A 16,950-nucleotide genomic window follows, 5' to 3' on the forward strand; every position below is an offset into this window, starting at 1 on the left:
GTTGTGGCCCCTAGTCGCCGGAGGATCAGCTGATTTTTCTGTCGAATCATATAATCCCTGTGATTAAAATACCTGGTTTATCAGTATCGTACACGTGTTCGCACTGTAGGCTATACCCCACAAACACTGACAGGCAGTGGTACAAATAGAATATTTCCTAAAAAGTGTTTACCTCAACTCAGCATTTCACGCGAATTTTGATGGATTGGAACACCTTTGGTCGGTTACAACGTCATGAAAACCAACGGCAGTAGCTATCATGGCAACTGGGAGTATACATGCTATTTGTGAGAACACTGTTATTGCAATCATGACGCATTGATTTAAACGCTACAAAAAGCAGATGAGAAAGAATCCTTTCCTAAAATTGGAATAGCACCTCGTTCTGGCGGATTCAATACAATTGTGTGTGCGTTTCTTTTTATGTGTGAGATTACATTCAATGCTTGTGTAATTCAAATGTGCGTTAGCATTCTAATAGCGCTGCAACGCCATTGAATCGATATGAATCCTAAGAGCATGGCATGAACGAATTCCAATTTCATTAAAAATATCAAACATTAAAAAATCAATAATTCTAATGAATGCCTTCCAAATACGGACATGAGCCATTAACTACCATGATGTTATAAGGTGAAAATGCCTCACCAAAATTCCAATAAAATGACAAATCACGATTTCTCCGTCTCTCTATTACACATATATTCTTCCCATGCATGGTGGTATATACATATATATTGAACCATTTCCTATTTGCAATTAAATAAGACATAACAAAATAAAACGTATCATCTAGTCTCTTTCACGTAGCAAACATATAATAAAATTCTCTTCAAGGAGCGTTACTGCGAATGTTTGCATCTAGTTTAAGCCCATATCGGTTATTATGGGGCATTTATGTCATAATGGCCGCTAACGCTTGTCTGATAGGCACTCAGCCGTCCTGACCCCTAAGCCAGTCGGAGGACATGAAAATGTCGTCCTTTCCAACGTTTCACGTGTGTAATTACCCGTCTAAAGTAAGCCAAGGAAAGTACAGACGTTCACGACAAGATTGAAGGTTTCTGAGCCAACTCTATGTAATTTGCAAGTCTGGGGTAACACATTAGATGTTTTCATTTTTGAGCTCGGGTGACGAATGAGAGGATATATTAGACGTTACTCCAAGATTCATCAGTAGCGCACAATTACTGCGACTTGGGCAAGGTCGGGTTTAAGAAACGACAACAAAAACCTTACGGAAGAGTCGGGTTTTGCCAGCGCCAGATTGGGCCTGTCAAAATGAAGTGACTGTTTATTGGATGTGATCGTTAAACAGACTTTACAGTTAAGCTGGTGATGTTATGCTAAGTGGTCTAGGAAGTTTAAGCTTCTTACGAGGTGCAAGAAATAGTCATGTTCAACTCAGTCCTGAATAGGTTATTATTGGCGGACCTGGTGCTGTAAATAATACATATGTAATTATAGGGAAACTGAATCACAACAATTATGCCTTTTCATTTTGTTTCCGGTTGTCATAAGTCGAAAAGAATGGCTATTGCTTTGATAAAATAGTGTCTGAAGACTTACTGCTTCATTAAGAATTTGCAGTTAGTTCTGTGAGTAAATATTTCCTAACGCAAAATCAACGCAACTTTGCAGCTATTTCGTTCTGTAAACAAACAAAACAAAAATGAATCAATCAAACAAACAAGCAAATAAACAAACACCGCCCAAAAAAGAAGAAAAGAAAAAAAGACAACCACAAACAAAAAAACAACAAAAACTATGTTTATATACATCCTTCCCGTTGAAATATAGGGGAAATGTCAAAGTATAACAGAAAATACGGTTTATATTGTTTTGTATTTTCATCATTTTAGTTTTCAACAAACCTTGGAAACGGGACTTCTATACATGGACACTCGAACAGCGTGTTACGTCTGTGTCATGAGTCATCACGTAGTAAGTGCTTCACTGGCATAACCTACGTTCCTTCATCATCCTTGAATACATGCGGACGATGTGTGGTGTCATAGTGATCTTAAACCAAGAGATAAAATAAGTTGCGATACCAAGTGTTCGCAAAATGAAACCCCGTCACAAACACACGCAAAGACTACTCAGCTGATTACCGTCAAACATGCTCACGATAGAAACCCCAACAGTGCACTCTTTTGAACAAGAGTCCTTCTGTTTGAAAAAATGTGCTCGATTGGACCACTTAAGTCGTGGAACTAGTACATTGCACAAAATACAGAGAAAATGGAAGACAGCTCTCGCCACACAGTCAAGCGGATAGTTCTCTCTCTGTGACATTCTATGCACGTATCCAGACATGAAACCGATGAAGTGGTTGCACGGCTCTCGTATTTATAGTTCAGGTGGGTAGATCAGAGGAAGTGAGTCGACCATTCTTGAACCATATCTCATCAATTTTGGCCAAATGCCTTCTTTTGATTTCTGGAATCTGAGCACGAATGACTTGCTGTCATAAAGAAACACAGCTACCAACAAGGAGGACGGCACAACTCGGGCTCATAGGATTCTTTCTTCTTGACTAAATCATTAAACTATTTGTTTATCCCTCAATGACATAGACCGCCTCCGAGGTGTAGTGGTTAGAGCGTCCGCCCAGAGAGCGGAATGTCGCGGGTTCGATCCCCGACTGCGTCATACCAAAAGACGTTAAAAGATGGTGCTTGTTGGTCCCTGCCTGGCGCTCGGCATTAATGGATACAACAAGGACTGGTCGACTCGGAGTCAGTATACTGTGTCTGAGTGGGGTATTCATGCTTCACTGCGGCGTAGTATCTCAGTGGGCTAGCACTATAAATCCAGTTTCAGTCTGGGCTAGTACAAGCAGCATCACATACACATACACACGCATGCACGTCGTCATATGAGCGAAATATTCTCAAGCACGACGTAAAACCCAAATTTCACCTCACCTCAATGACATATATCTGCGAGGAAGTACAGCATCTTAACTATTGCTTTCTCAGCAAGAATCATCATGCATTTGCTTTCAGTTTTGACTAGTAGTCCTAACCGTTTGAAGACCGTGTCTACCCTCACCACGGTTAGAGACAATACACTAGGGCTCTTGTCCACGAAGATATAAGCTACGTTCGCAAGTCAATGTATGGGAGTTAAGATCATCTTAGCGCTACGATCGCGAACCGGGCCGTGGAGTCAAGGCATGAAGTTTCTCTTGTTTCTTATTTGGGATCCTGGTTCTTTTTTGAGACTTGAAATGATTCAATAAGATATTTCAGATTTTTTGAGAATCAATATGGTATTAGTTCCACCTGTCCTAAATGCTTTCCGTGAATGTACAAAACATCCTTCCTTGAGTGTGTAGGGGTTATGGTTTATGTTTGCGACAGTGACGGCATCTGCTGGAGTTAGGAATTAGAAACTGGACATGACTCCGTTTTTTCAAGTCGTCAGAAGTCGATGCAGGATTTCTTCCTTAATTAACCTGGATGCCTTATATGTGGCACTTACTGACGTGTTACTCACCACTCATTTCTGGAGCAAACAATCAATGTACTGATGCTTACGTACAATCGTTGTACCTATCGGCTGCTTCAAGTACCTAAGCGTTTGACTTGAATGCCACTCTGACCACAGTATTTATTTAAGTTTAAGTATTATCTTGATGTGAGAGAAGGTATTGAAACCTTTGAAAAAAACTAGAGTTACAGTGAGGTTAAATGGGACTGCAATTATTTCGAGTTTAGAAGCACTGTGAATTTGGCTGATGGTGACCCAGACCGATGCTGACTTTGCCCACGGAGAAACTATCTTGCTGTTTAGCCATCCCATTGGGGCCCAGTCTATGTACTGACTCTGACCCACCCTATCCTTGTTATTTCGAGCACCAGCTGCTGACCACCAACTACTGTTTTCAAACCACAGGCCGGGAGGACGCGCCCTCAACTACACCACAGAGGCAGTTCACGATCACGGGCATGTTGTTGAACACGTACAGACGATATCAGAGCAACTTACATTCAAGTAGATTTCATCACAGCGATTGAGGCTCCTTTAACGCATTCATGTTTCTACTCATGTTCATACCATAATGTGAATACTGTTGACTATTTATATATTCCACCCGAGGGCTTCCCTGATATACCATAAATGATTAAATTTCCTGTCCCAAATTCTATTATCTTTCGATTGCTAGTTGTGGACATAGCCCCAGCGACTGGAAGCAATAAAGTCAAAGTTTAGTCTCTCTACTGTAGGTCAATGTTTCAAATTGGTACATAATGAAATATTGGAATCCGCATAACCTTCTCACAATGACATACACGAGGATACTTGAGTATATGAAACTATTAATTATTCTCGATTTTCACTTTGCAGAGAATTGCAGCTTAATACCATGCGTACATCAGACCTATCCAATCTGCAATCTGTTATTTAGCTCGGTGAGAAAACACGATCAATTCCAATACTAATTTCAGAGCCATCATTGCCAATCTGATCTAAACTTTAATTTGTAATATAATCTGGTTCCAAACCAATGTTAATCTTCCTGTACAGGTATCCCACACGAAACCTTTAACGTTTTCATGAAATGTACACTAGTGATTGATTTGGTCCCTACCTTGATGCGACCCGTCCAGCAACATCGACTACAGTATGTTTAAGGTGACTTTGGGGGATTATAATGAAGACTGATGACGGCTTTAGTCGTGATGGTGGCATACATCCTTCTGCGATGAGAGCTTGAGGTATGATCTTGTTGGGATATATATCTATCATGAAATGTCAGCTCCATTTAATTTGGTTATGCAAGGTTAATAAGTATCTGGGATATGAGATGTTCTGATGGGATGTAACTTGTACGTGAAGGTTGTCGGTACAGGAGGATTATTTACTCGACATTTATGGTCAAAGATTATATCGCTGTGGAAAATGGAATTGAATTTACGGGTATTTATTTACTTTAGTTCTCTAAACCTCCGGTCACAGCAGTTGTGTACACAATGATCCTTTTAATCCGAACAGTTCAAGGTTCCACAAAGCCGGAACATTTATCGGTTGATAGAGTCTGTCAGTTTCAGGGTATAAAGAGTTAACTGGCTTTAGACGCCACTTTGAACAGAATTTCTGCTATACCACGTTGTGACAGCTTAATGTTTGGAAGTTAACAATCGGGTTAACTGACACCAACTGGACTTAAATATGAAATCGCTCAGTACTGTACAAGGCACATGTCGTTTGTACAAACTGTATCACGGCGACAGTTACAATGATAGAATACGTGAAGTTTCGTCTTTACTGTTATATATATATTTAGCGATACTAACAATGACTTTGTGTCAGTAGTAGACAATGGTATATTTGGATATACATGCTATTTTGTAGGAATATAGGTATAGCGTAGGTGAGTATATGTTGAGCTCACTAGCTGGAAATGATACTTCAAACTGCCATAGTTCCAAACTCTTTCTTTAGGAGGAATGTCTGAGTTTCTTCCAGTTTCTATTTCCAACCAGTCTGCACTTCATCTAAACCATGACATTAGCACATAATGTACTCACGCTTACACAATACGAATAAGCTACACGTGAACGTTATTTAAAACGAGAGTAGAAGGACATATTAGGGCTATTATAAAAACTTTCTTTGACATATTTGTTGGAAACTGTGTTCAGTTGTTGCAATGTCATTGACGTAAATACCTGGTGATTGTGATATCCAAACATAACGAGTCTGAGAAAAGAACCCCGTTGTCTTGCCTTGACTATCACATAAATATTACACACCAAAACACATTTTGGGTAAACGGGTAGCCGGCATACACATCAAACGAAGCTCGACGTAGCAATATGTAATACTGCTTTCTGGTTAATTAGGACTTTACTTCCAGAGTGAGGTCATCTGAAAAAGTAAGTGAGTGAGTTGGGTTTTATTCCGCTTCAGGAATATGTGTACTCCTTGTATATGTTGGCCATGGTGAGCCCCAGCAACATGTGGTGACTGACCAAGGTCATCATCGGACTGAAGATTCACGCCAATGACCTGCGGATCGTTGCACTGCCGGAGACTTCACACAGGGAATACACTTGTTTATCATCACTGTACAAACTATAGGTAGGTTATTCTTAAGCAACGATGGCGTCTTCAGGGGTTCACACACAATCCAATCACTCACCATTGTCAAACATTATATTACGATATTGTAAATGTCGCCTCATTTAGGGTGGTGGAGTAGCTTAGTTATAGCTTACACCCTTTAACTGCGAGGGACCGGGTTTGATTCTCGACACGGATGCAACATGTGCCATCTTTCACACGGGTCCCCCGCCATCAGCTTTAGCTGATTGCTGGGATATTCCTAAAGTGGCATGAAACCCAAATAATTCACTCACTTTTTTAGATCTCACTTTTGATGGCGTCGAGTGTCGCCAGTGTTCATCAGTAATACATGTTTTTACGTCGATTTACTGACGTCTACATTGTGGAGAAGGACGGTCTGCCAGTGGTACTCAAAGATTTCTAGATATTAATCAATTTGAAATTTGAAATTAGACTTGGCCATGAAATATTTAGAACATATTTTCTCCTTTCGTACAGATCAAAGAAATCCCGTGGTGGAATTGACCCGGTGCTTGTAAAGGTGACGGTGATCGGTCGCCGTGACTTGAACCCGTCCACGTGAATAGTTCTTCCGAATATCATTTCCTGTTGCAGACTGGACTATTTGCAGGCTGCCGTCATATAGCTGGAACATAGCTCCGTGCGGCCTTTCTCAACAAACAGTCAAATTGTTACCTTGATATTAAACAGCTGTTGACAGGAGTTTATATTAGTTGTTGTATGCATGTGAAAACACAGCTTCGAGCAGGGATACTGTCTGTAGGTTACTGAAGAAACCAGCCAACCGAAAGACAATATTAGTAGCATTAATCGACAGTTGGTAAATCTTGTGAGTGAGTGAGTAATGTTAACGTCGTGGAGCAGTATTCCCGATATATGACGGCGCATGTTTGACCGGTGCAAAGCCCGATGTGATTCAGGTCTAAGACGGTTACTACTTTGGTGAAGTCCGAGTATGGAGCTAACAAACCATAATTGGAGCGAACCGTGACTCGAACCCACGACCATCTGTTCCTGCAGTGCCCAACAGAAGCAACTCTGCACAGCCAATTACCGTGTCTTAGACGACTGGGCTCCTGTGTCCTGGAATGGAAATGAGTCTGGTGAAGGACACATTGTTGTACGACGTGGAGTACAAAGGTGTCAACCGATGGCCACGGAGAGATGCATCAAGGGCGAGATGGATGGACACAGCGACCAACGGTCATACAGACAACAACACTGAATGGTTTCACAGCCCGACAAGTGGCTACAGATGATATACTGCTTATGTTGGTAGAAACAAAAACCCAACAAATTGCTCGTGGATCTCGTTTTTCCTGACACTGCTGTTGGAACATTATTATCACCAATTACACATTGTATTACCGTAAATGGCTTAATATTTGAACAGATGAGGTACAATATTCCAGAGACATGGTTCACAATGTATTGTACATTCACTAGGGGATAAATAGCACTTGTTTTCGAAAACCAGGTACCAATAAGAACTGGAAAAGTACAAAAACGAAGAAATAGACCTTGTCTGAACTCTGGGTTTTTAAGATTCAGCAGTAAAGTTACAATAAATACACACAAACACCTACACATACCGCAATACCCACACACCCATAAGTATACACATACATACATATACACATACACATACACATACATACATATACCCATAAATATACACATACATACATACACACATACATATACACATACATACCTATACATACCATAGACCATATACCGTTATGTGCACACACTGCCAGCACACATTCACATGTGCATACTGTATTCAATGTGTAATCCACATTGAACAAGATAGGACGAGAAGCAACCAGGCTAAGGAAATGTTTCACATTTAGAATTTTTATAATGTGCCGTTGAATAAGCCGTCAAAAATGTCTTCACGAATATACACTGGCAAATATCAGTCACCACAAAATATCCTTGTTTTCATCCTCTGTCGTTACACTAAAACAGCATTCCAGTGTGTACGTTCCACCCTGTTATTCCAAGAGACAGATGGATTAACATTACATGGGATATACATAATAAACTGCATAAACGTTCAGCTATTTGTACAGGCGGAGCTGAAAAGACCAAAGGAAAGAATGTAAACAGAAAAAGGGTTCTCTATCATCTGTTTGCAGGATGTTCATATTTTCAAAATGACATAAATAAGAATGGGGCCACACAAGTCAAAAAGACGAAATGTAGCAATCCTCTTCACATGTAAGCTGAAACAGCCATATATTTTACAAAACATAGTTTGAAAACCTTGATGATATGGGTACTGATCCCTTAGTGATATGTGGAGACGGGAACTTTGTTCTTGATCCTTAATTAGACTTCGAAAATTATAAATATGTTATCAATCCTAAAGCAATTAGTTCAAGTAAAATTGAATAATGAAATATAATAGATTCCTGGAGAGAACTAAATCCGAAAACTGATGTTTCTCCTTAGCGGACAAACAACCCTCGTTAGTAAGCTAGACTAGACCAGGTGTCTCAAGATCTACCGGGCCACAATCCATTCATCCATTACATTGTCGTTATAAAATCAAGAAAAAACAGGAGTGCTGAGCATATTGGAAGTTCAGTAGATCATTACTACAAAAATATGTATATATAGAAATGATACAAGATATTTGGAACTAAACTAAACGTTCCTGCGCAGTTCCTAAATATGATAATGAAGGTATTAACATCTACATTTACTGATTCGCTTCTCTTCGAGATATTTTTGATCTCATATTCTGCACACTTGTAACAAATAGAATAGAAAAAAATATATAATGAAATAGAAAAAGGTTATATTGGAATTAGTAGGAAACGACTTTCAAAACGTCAGCGGACATTCTTATCCAAACTATCAAAACGTTCTAAAAGAAATCTAAAAATTAGAAATGGGAGGATTCACATCCGTAATAGAATACAGTGGTATAACGAAGGAAGGAAAATGACCTCTACCATTCAGAAAATATGAACTCTATGGATGAACCTGTCAATGCTTGTGTTACTGATAAAGATGAAGAAATAACATATGAGAAATAAACGAACAGGAACACTTTTACGAAAAATGTATTAGTCGATAGACAATATTGACGTTGAAGGATTAGATAGTTTAAAAGACACAACCGCACTAACTAAAATCTTTCATAAGAACTAGAAAAAGAAATATGAATAGCTGTTGCTATAAACTCAATGAAAAATATGAGCCCGGGACATGATAGTTTTCCCATAGAAATTTTCAAATATTTCTGAAAGGCATCATCTTTTGCACTGCTTTCCAGAACTTAATACAGATAGATGTTTATAAAAAAAATGGAGACCTTTTTCCCTTTAAAGTCTTTATATAAGATTATCGACACTTTTACAACAGAGAAGAGATAAAATAGATAACAGATTTCCTTATCAACGATAATCAGACATTAAAAAGATTAAATAATAAAGGCCTATTAAGCCTTTGAGGCATTTTGCTAAGTCGTTATAATGATTGTCATCTGCTAATTACTGACTGTAATTCATGGATCCGCGCATCTTCGCTAAGCCCCGCCCCCTTGGATACTGTCGCGAGGCACCCCAAGCTTTCTAACAAAATGGCCGCCGCCGAGCAAAGCAATTGTCTCGCATGCATTCCTGAAAACTTTTCTGTGTCCTTTTTACCGATTGCTGATCAAATATCGACTAAGAGCATGCAAAGGGGACTTAATTATTACCAGCAAGGCTACATTCATGAGGTGACACTTCAGTTCCCGACCGTATCCGCCAAGTGTTGGCCATCACTCAGGAAAAACAACTCGCCTCATCGACTGTCACTTGACCTTGATGTCGACCGAATCAAATATGCTTATTGCTCTTGTAAAGCTGGGTAAGTTGCTATTTTCGCAGATGATTTTATACCTGTTACGAAAATGTGTGCGTACGATTTTAATTTATTGTGATGCATAGTACAGCCAATCTTGAAAGGGTCTAGAACGTAGAGGCCACACTTGTCAATGTCAAAATACCGTTTGGTTTTAATTATATAATTGTGAGAGGCCCTAAATCAAATGTTGTTTATGAAGTTTTAGTCATTTCTAATAATAAAATTCTCAAAGTGAATTAATGCAAATATACCACAATTTTTTGGTCCAGCATTTTCCCAATAAATCCATGCTTGAAGAAAATCTTAAATATTAGGTTAGAACATTTGTATGGTCAAGGCCTTATTTATTTGAACCAGTCTACTGAGTATCAAGTAAACCATAAAATCTACTCATAATCTGCTAAATAAATTTGATCTTTGCTATTTCTCTTTCAGATTAAGTGGGAAGTGTTCCCATATAATAGGTCTGATCAAGACATTGCAGGGATTCAAGCTCCACAACTTCAAAGAAATTCCATCTGATTTGAGTTCCACATCCATGCCACAACAATGGAACAAGCCAAGGGGAGACAAAATCTTGCCAGTGCCTATCAGCCAGGTTGTGGTTGCTAGACCAACTGAGCAACGCAAGCGGAAGCCAATACAATGCCACACCAACATGAATTACAAGTATAGTTTTATTCTTATTTCATCAGACATTTTGCTCAAATTGATAATTCAAGATATCCATGAAACATATGTACATTTTTTACTTGATTACAAGTTAAGAATGATAACTGCCCTTATGTAACAGAATGAAGGAATTCTCTATTCATGATAGAAAATCTGCATTTTTTAATGATGTGAATTCATGTTACAAACACAACTGTAAGATGATTTTTCGTATATGATCTGTATGTATATCTGTGTATTTCAGGCTACCAAGGGTTGATATGGCAAGTCTTCAAACTCTACAGGGCACACCACTCCTGCATAGAACAGCACAACATGATTTGCCTTCGGTGCAAACTCCTATGGGAGATGTGCCAATTGGATCTGCACTATCTTATCAGGTATATATTTACATATCTATGTCAAAGAGGTGCAACTAACTTAAAACATTTCAGAAGTGTTTGAAAGTTTGTTTTATTACGAGTTGCTGTATACAGTAGTAGCTTGGCCTCATTGAACAACTTAGATATGCACCATTACTTAACAAAAACATCCTGAAATAATGTCAGGTGGCAACAAACAGACCAAATCTTGTTTATCCTTGAGAATAGAGATGTTGGAACACAATTTGACAATAATTTATATTGTTTCACCTTGTTAATAAGTCTCTCAATGTGAACTCTGTGCTTTGCCACTTTTTCTGTACATGAATTTTCTCCCATGTTGAATTGTTTTCCTGTCTTTCCTTTTGGAGGTATATTCAGTTTCAAACCTAGTTTTTCAACTTCATTCTTGATAGAAAAACCTTTGTCAACCATGATGCCATCACCTTCATTAATGTGTCCAATTTCTTTCATTGACTTAATGACATCATAAAACCCAGACTGTTCAGTGATTGCTTTATCAGATATTGAACCAGTAAATAGTTCTGAAACAAACATTAAGCTTCCATTTGGATCACATCCAATCAAACCCTTAAGAGTAGAAGAGGACTTGTAATCACTGTAGACTTGACTTTGCAAACTTACAGCACATGGGGTCTGTGTTTTGACTTCTGTCCCATCAATGATAATTAATGTTGTTGGATAGTCTCTACGGTATTTTACAGGCATATGTTGTATTATATCATCCCTATGTGGCCATATTGGAATCTGCCCTAGCTTGAAATATAACAGATCAAGCCATGTGTTGAAAATGATACCTGCTGACTGAGGACTTAGTCCAAAGCGAACTGCAATGTCTTTAAGTCCAAACCCATGCCTTAACCGACAGAGAGTAAGCAATAATGCATCCTGAGGTTTAAGTCTCTTGATGTCTTTTCTCCTGATGAATAATCAATGTCCTCTCCTTGGGGTAGCAGAAATGTTAGTAGTGTGAGAAATCTCACATATGTAACACCTGTATAGTGTTTGAATAAGTTTTTGATTTTTTTTACCCCTGGTGATCACAACATCTATGGAAAATAATGATGATTGTTGAAGCTCTCTCTGTAATTCCTGAATTGTCTTCTCATGTGATGCCACTTTGATGTTCAACTCTCTTATTTCTCTTGACTTGTCTTGTAATTGTTGCTCCAAATCATGTTTCTCTGCTGCCAGAGCTAGTACGTCCATTGCTGATATCCCTGAAACGACAAGATATTTGAATGATTTATTTATAATTTCAGATCAAACACATCAAGAATGCAACACCAACTACACACATATGTGGGAACACCAGTGTTATCTTGCCACCACCAGTGAAGCTTACCCAGGAATTTGCTCATCTAAATGATGAAGATACAATCTGTAAGGATCCCAAATCTCTTGAAATGAAAACACAGAGTCAGTCAAATGAACTCTGGTTTGATGAACGCAGGAAACGTCTAACTGCATCAAGTTTTGGAAAGGTTTTGTCCAGAAAAAAAAGACCAAATCATGGCTTCTTGAACTCTATTTTCACTAGAAGAAATATAAAAGCACAATCACTAGAATATGGGAAGAAACATGAAAAAGATGCTAAGGCAAGGTACCATCAGAAATATCCAGACAGACATTTTCATGAATGTGGGTTTGTTGTAAACAATGAGTTTTCATTTTTGGGAGCAACACCTGATGGCAAGATTTGTGACAATGGTGAAAGTGGGATTGTTGAGATCAAATGTCCCTACTCAGCACGCAACATGACCATTGACAATGCTTGTGAAGCTTTAGACTTTTTTTCCTTAAAAAGGAAAATGGTGTAACTTCTTTGAAAAGATCTCACCATCACTACGCACAAGTACAAGGTCAGTTGATGGTTACTGGGTGCAGGTTTTGTGAATTTATTGTGTTCACTCAACTGGACATGCATGTGGAGAGAATAACTCCAGATATTGCTTTCATGCAGTCAATGTTAATGAAACTAGCCATGTTTTACAGAGATCATGCGGTATCCTACCTAAAGAATGCAACCACCGAGGAATAAATGAACACAGAATCTCCATATATACATACATGTTTCATCAGTCTGTGTAGATGTGTTGATCAGGAAGTCAGTGGACTTGTTTTCTGCTTGGTCATTGGGTAACAATACCTGAACTGAAGCAGTCGACTGGGTGGATGGCTTGCTGGTGTTTAGTCTGAAAAAAGCGAATGTATAATGTTTGACATGACTATGATGATGTTTATTATTTATTGTCATTATGAATATTATTTACATGTATCTTTCCATCATTAAAAAACATGAATGAATCTACTCTGATGTGTGTAATTTGTGAAACGTATACAAGTCAATATTCTCTCTGAGAACAGACTACACTACATAATGAAAACATACATCTACAGTGAATAAGGGGATAATGAAAACTCTGGGCACTCTGAAAAAAGATATGAAAGACATAGAAATAGCAATGAAACCTAAAATTTGACTGAAGTTATTTAGAATAAATTTGCATACATACATTTCCAGAAATATTAATAATTATCCCACAATTATGATTTAGGCCTACGGTAGATCTATATATGTATTTTCCATTATTGAATTTGAAGAATGCATCTAGTTTGATTTGTGTAAGTTTCTAAATACACACATGTCAATATTCTCTCCGACAAGAGATGACCTCTGCTTTTATCCGATATGCAGGAGTGTACTGGCTTGGGCGTTTCAGGGTGGTTTCCTGACTGGCTTGGGGAAGGCTCCGTCTGCAGGCACTGGGTCAGGATATCCTCTGCTCGGTCCTTTTCCTCCTACAAAATGCTGGAATAAAACAAAATACTATCAGATAAGACCAAACCGAAATACATGTCCATTGTCCAGCTATCTATATCTAATTACGCATCAGGCCTAAAAAATTACGTCGAATCAGAGATCGAATTTCCTTTGCCAGAAATGGTTACAAATGAATTCTCCAGATATATTATTGCTCCGATCTCGTGTTATAACAGTGAACATTCTGTATAAAACTAAGTAAGCCTTTTTTATAAATATTATTTAAGTGCAATAATTTTTACCTTAGAACATACAGCTTTGTGTTGATTTATTCTGGATAAATTTAGCTGCTCATGGGGACGACCGCAAGCTTTAATCCAGCGCTTGCATTTTTCTTCATTCCGTTTGACAGTTGGAAATCGGACGAAAAAACCTCCTTCCAGTCTTTCAGGGTAACGTTCGTCAGCATTGCATGTCCCCCACGCGCATCGTAATACCATTTTCTGTGCTTTTCACCACACGGTAACTAAGGACAACGGCGTTTGTTTGTGGGTAAAATATGGCGGGCGTTTGATAGCAGATCGGCACAGAATGGAAGCTTTTTTCTGATTGGTTGATACCAGCTGTCAATCAATATGCGCGGATCCATGAATATTTGAAAGAAGTGGCAACAGGAATTAAACAATGAAATCAATTTGAAATTTGTATTTTTACAGTGTAGAGAATCAACAATGGATACAAAACTACTCTACTTCAATTTAAGTTCCTTCATAAAATTATACGCACTAAAAGGGTATTTGTCAAATATGAATTTGTTTCACAGCAACCTGTTTTCATATTAATATTCAGACAATGAAAACATTGCTCAGTTATATTTGCAAATTGAATGTTCTTATGTATAAGAATTCTGGGACGAATTTAATACGTTTATATATCGTATTTTCGGATATGTTATTATTACAAAACCAGATAATCTGCAGGTACAAACAATTTCTTATTTAATCAACTTTTGATATTCTCAAGAAGACATTTCCGTAACAAATATTAGAGGAATAAAACCATTTAACATCATATTGAAAGACATTTACAATGTCGAGTTGTTCTTTCTGAGAAGAAACAGATCAATAGTCTTTGAACTAGAGAAGAAACCATAATAGCAGACTGATTGACTCACTTAATAGATATCTCTGATATGGGACAATATGATCAAGGAAACACTGTACTTGTGTACTATGAAGCTACCTGTACTGTACTGTACTACTGAGGTAAAATCTGTAAACATGTAACACTCATATATATGCTTAGTTTGACCATTTTACATAGTTGGGAATAGCATGATATGGGACAATATGATCAAGGAAATACTGTACTTGTGTACTATGAGGCTACCTGTACTGTACTGTACTACTGAGATAAAGTCTGTAAACATGTAATACTTCACGTACATGCTTAGTTTGACCATTTTGCATATTTGTAAACAGCATGTTATTTGACAATGAGATCAAGATCAACACTGTACTTGCATACTAAGAAGCTACGTGTACTGTACTGAACTGTACTACTGAGGTAAAGTCTGTAAACATAATTCTGGGAATAAAAACATTATTATTTTTTTTAAAATAGATATCTCTTACAGGTATGAGGACGAACATAGGAATATGGACTTACTGTCATCATACACACAGTATATTTTTCTCATGACATTTAACACGTAATTTGATGTCTCCTGTCTTGCGACTATGAACACAACCTTATGTACGTTATGATCTGTAAAGCAAACCACTAAAACAAAAACAAAAGTAAGAAAAAAAAACACGCCTGAAATGTTACTAGTTTGTTGATGTAGCTACAGTTTATTTACAAAACAAATACAGTTCGTACCTTATGAATGTATTTGTTATCATGCCTTGTCATTGTGGAGTAAAGTGTGTGTACAACGTCTTACCATGTACGATGTGACACTTGTGCTATTGTTTTCCATTCTTCCAGCGCTGAGAACAGAAACTCCTACGACACACAATATCGCAGGAATGCTTTCGTCGTAATGTGTCATATGGGACCAGACTTGAAAATGGTGTTCTCAAGTTATCAATTTCAGCTTGATGTAGTATACACTTCATGTGACCTAAGAAAAACATTACCGTAAGGCCAATCGTCGGCTGAAATGCTAGCGTGATCCTTCGAGGGAAACCAATATATGAAACCGTGAATAATGTTGACATTCACTTCATGTCCAGTAGTCGGGTGACATAAACCACTACTCCATAACAGACGTAATCTCGCAAGTTAATTACTGTATATATGAATTGTTGCCTAGTGTAAAGCTTGTAAGACCCCTCAACTAAGTATTTCATGGATAGCGTAAATGTCATATCATGGCTGTTTGAGCATTAGTGGGCACATTGACGACGAATACACCGCCATGTTGAAGTTTCAAAGCTGAAAATATCACGTCTAGACAAGGGGCAATGTATTTACTAAAGTACTTCTGGGCACAAGAGGTTCCGGTAGGGCCAAGCGTGCTTGTAAGAATTCCAGGAACCGCGACACAATTGACAGCATAGACTCCAGAATCACCCGTGCATTGTTGTCACAAACTTCCTTTTTATGACAGTAATGGACGTCACATGACGTTAAAATGCCCACCGTGATTCATTCCGACCCAGAATGGGATCATTTGTCATTCGATCCTGTAAAGTACACGGTTGTCTGGTCTGTTTCAGACAATACGTGTCAATCAGCTGTTTGGGTATGTGACAAAGCAAAGTATCAATTTCTGGTACGTTTTCACGTCGTGCTTAACGAGCTTATATTAGTTAGTTGCATTGGGTTGTGATGTTATTACATGACGTGTGAAGATGCATGGTTTTACAGAACCATATGCATGGCAGCCATAAAGAAGTAGTAAATGTGGCTATGCTGTGTCGTGTAAATCAGACCTGGCTCTCGAAACATGGAGATAGGATTGTACAGTATTAAAATAAGGGCTATCGTAGTAAAGGATTATGGATTGTTAATAGCAATATGGAATGATTCAGTAATCATTAATCTCAACACATGACTAATATCTCTGACATAACCTCAACACATGACTAATATCTCTGACAAAATCTCATCACACAACTAATACCCCTGACATAATCTAAATACATTACTAATACATCTGAC

General features: G+C 38.1%; 1 protein-coding gene across 1 annotated transcript; it reads right to left on the reverse strand.

Moving 5' to 3' along the window:
* Positions 1–11,007: 11,007 nt before the first annotated feature.
* Positions 11,008–12,379, reverse strand: LOC124265327. The gene is given in 3 exon segments (XM_046700114.1): positions 11,008–11,929; positions 11,932–12,051; positions 12,364–12,379. Coding segments are annotated over 3 exon segments (915 nt in total). The 3' UTR covers positions 11,008–11,150.
* Between the last annotated feature and the right edge of the window lie 4,571 nt (positions 12,380–16,950).

This window comes from Haliotis rubra, unplaced genomic scaffold (genome assembly GCF_003918875.1).
Source record: "Haliotis rubra isolate DU_JTF1 unplaced genomic scaffold, ASM391887v1 Scf121, whole genome shotgun sequence".
Lineage (NCBI taxonomy): Eukaryota > Metazoa > Mollusca > Gastropoda > Lepetellida > Haliotidae > Haliotis > Haliotis rubra.